This window comes from Trypanosoma conorhini (genome assembly GCF_003719485.1).
Source record: "Trypanosoma conorhini strain 025E chromosome Unknown Tco_14.4_contig_00747, whole genome shotgun sequence".
In the NCBI taxonomy this organism is placed as follows: Eukaryota; Euglenozoa; class Kinetoplastea; order Trypanosomatida; family Trypanosomatidae; genus Trypanosoma; species Trypanosoma conorhini.
In genome coordinates, this window is record NW_021704832.1 from 5,705 (window position 1) to 8,031 (window position 2,327).

General features: G+C 63.0%; 2 protein-coding genes across 2 annotated transcripts in view, besides 2 other annotated features; both read left to right on the forward strand.

Annotated features, from left to right (window-relative positions):
• The window catches only part of Tco025E_08302 (myosin heavy chain kinase A), a gene marked incomplete at both ends in the record, with an annotated part of 1,629 nt that extends 802 nt beyond the window's left edge, over positions 1-827 (forward strand). Inside the window, one exon of the mRNA XM_029375156.1 lies at positions 1-827. This exon is cut by the window's left edge and continues 802 nt beyond it. Coding sequence (XP_029224754.1) covers positions 1-827 — 827 coding nt within the window.
• Positions 828-1,050: 223 nt separating this feature from the next.
• Positions 1,051-1,076: a microsatellite.
• Positions 1,077-1,262: 186 nt separating this feature from the next.
• Positions 1,263-1,297: a microsatellite.
• A 139-nt stretch (positions 1,298-1,436) lies between these two features.
• Tco025E_08303 (ESAG-like protein) lies at positions 1,437-2,204 on the forward strand (the record flags this gene model as incomplete). Its single annotated transcript, XM_029375157.1, has 1 exon — positions 1,437-2,204. The coding sequence occupies one exon, from the start codon at positions 1,437-1,439 to the stop codon at positions 2,202-2,204; it is 768 nt and encodes a 255-aa protein (XP_029224755.1).
• Between the last annotated feature and the right edge of the window lie 123 nt (positions 2,205-2,327).

Genomic DNA, 2,327 nt, shown 5'->3' on the forward strand with positions numbered 1-2,327 from the left:
TGCGCGCCTGCTACGACGTGGAGGAGGTGGAGGAGGACGGCGGAAGGATCCCGTGCGTTGCGAAGCTGTTCTTGCGGGACGTCTCCGACGTGGTCGAAAAGGACTACTTCGGCGAGGGCGAGGCGCAGTGCATGTGCGAGGCGTTCGCCGAGAGCTTCAATAAGGCCGCGTTCGCTGCCGGCACCGAGAGGCCCCACGTCTCCTTCCTGCAGTGCCGGGTGCTGCGCATCCCGAAGAAGAACATTCCGGCGGAGCATCAGGGTGACCGGCGTGGTTTTTTTTCGCACAGGACCACCGACACGGGGGAGCTCCTGTTCGTCATGGAGCCCAGGCTGCGCGGGCGGTACACCAAGTACAACAGCAACTTTGGCGAGGCCTACGAGGAGGACAGGCACTTCCGCACGCCCTCGCAGGTCCAGCGGCGGACACACATGTTTCACGTCGCGGAGGCCTTTTCTCACTTCACCCTCGTCGGGAGCGGAGGCGCCTTGTTGCTGTGCGACCTTCAGGGCGTCAACGACTTCTTCACGGACCCGCAAATACACTCGGGGGACGGCAGGGGGCTGGGGCTGGGCAACATGGGGCCCGCGGGCATCGAAAAGTACGTCGCGCGGCACGAGTGCAATGAGTTCTGCCGGGGCCTGGGGCTGAGGCCGCTGGAGGGGCTCCGCCCGCGGCCCGGCGGCGAGTCCGGGGCGGGCGACTTCTACGCGCGGCTGCTGGCCCAGCTGCGGCAGGACCTGGTGCCCCTCCCCCGGCCCGTCGGGGAGATGAGCGACGAGGAACGGCTCGCCCACGCCATCAGGGTATCGCGGCTGTCCTACTGACCGCGGGGCGGCGGGGAAGAGGGCAACGCGGCCCCGCTCCCCCACCAACGTTTAGACGCGCGCGTGAAAGCGCGGCAGCAGTCACTGCCGTTTGTACCGATGGGAAAAGGGGGAGAAGAGAGGCGGTGCGTGGGCCTTTATTGCGCTGCCGCTGCGACTGGCTTGTGCCGTCTTGCCCCTCCACGCTGTTGTCTCTGTGCGGGAGCGGGCGTGGTCGCCGCAGTGCTGCTGCTGCGGCTGCAATGCTGCCTCCACTCCCCCAATTGCTGTGACTCTCTCCCTTCCCTCTCCCCTGCTGCGCTCGACTCTATTGTAGGGGACCTAGCCGCCCCCTTCCCGCGCCACAGCGCATGGTCACAATGCACTCCCGTGCACCTCTTGCCGCACTGCCTCATGTATATTGCAAGCACTACCGTCAGGTGCTGCTCTGCGCCCTTGTTATTGTGTTGTTGTTGCTGCTGGCTCTTGTTCCAGTGGATACCGGCACACCTGTGCAGCAGTTCCTTTTCAGCCCGACGCAGGGCGGTGCGTGGGTGCGCTCCCCAACGGCGGCCCCCAAGGGATGACTTTGTTGTCGCTCAGACAGGCTACTCCCCCGGCTGGTGCAGGATGATGCTGAGCGCCATTCTATCCCGCGTGTCGCTCGCATCGATTGGCTTTGGTGGAAATTACAGCCACACTGTCCGTATATCGTGGCTGCTGAACTACATGGAGGAGGCGGGCCTGCGGGACGAGGACGTCGTGGTGATGTTCGACGGCGGTGACACCTTTTTTACCGGACTTCTTGCCGCAAAGCGGGCGGTGGAGGGCTTCATGACAAAAACGGCGCCCAGCGCAGACGCCTTCAACGCCACGGCGGTGCATCGAGGTGAGGCAAGTGCCCCCATGCTCTTCTCGGCGGAGCCGCCCTGTTTCGCACCGCAGGTAGACCTCGTGGTCCAGTATGGACCCGAAGGTGACTACGAGCGGTGCTGCTGGTTTTACGAACGCCTGTGGAAGGCCGCGAACTCTTCTGCAGACCAGCGCTTGGTGCAATCGCCGCCTTCGGGGTTTCGCTACCTCACTGCTGGCGGAATGGTGGGGCGTGTGTGGGCGATTCGGGAGGCGTCCAAGGCCTACGCGAGCCTTTTGGCAAAGAGTGATGAGTGGTGGTGCGACCAGAGCATCTGGGCGCTGTTGTTTATGTGGAGCGTAACTCAGGACCCCGTTGTGGATCCCGCCCTTCGCATACGTTACGGCCTTCTGAGCCTTGACTACAACAACTCCTTCTTTCTCACGCCGCGTAAAGGGCTTTTTGGGTCTCCGGCGATTATTCATTTTCCCGGAGCATACACGCAGTGGCGCAAAAAATTGCCTGGACTGCTGAACTACACATAATGGTTTCATCCGCTGCGGTGCTATCCCACCTTTGCTCAGGTGCGAGAGCCTTGCTGCAGAACGCCTCTTTGTCCGTGTATGATGTGACTCGGCGAGCTAATGCGGTGCGCTTCCCTGACGTCT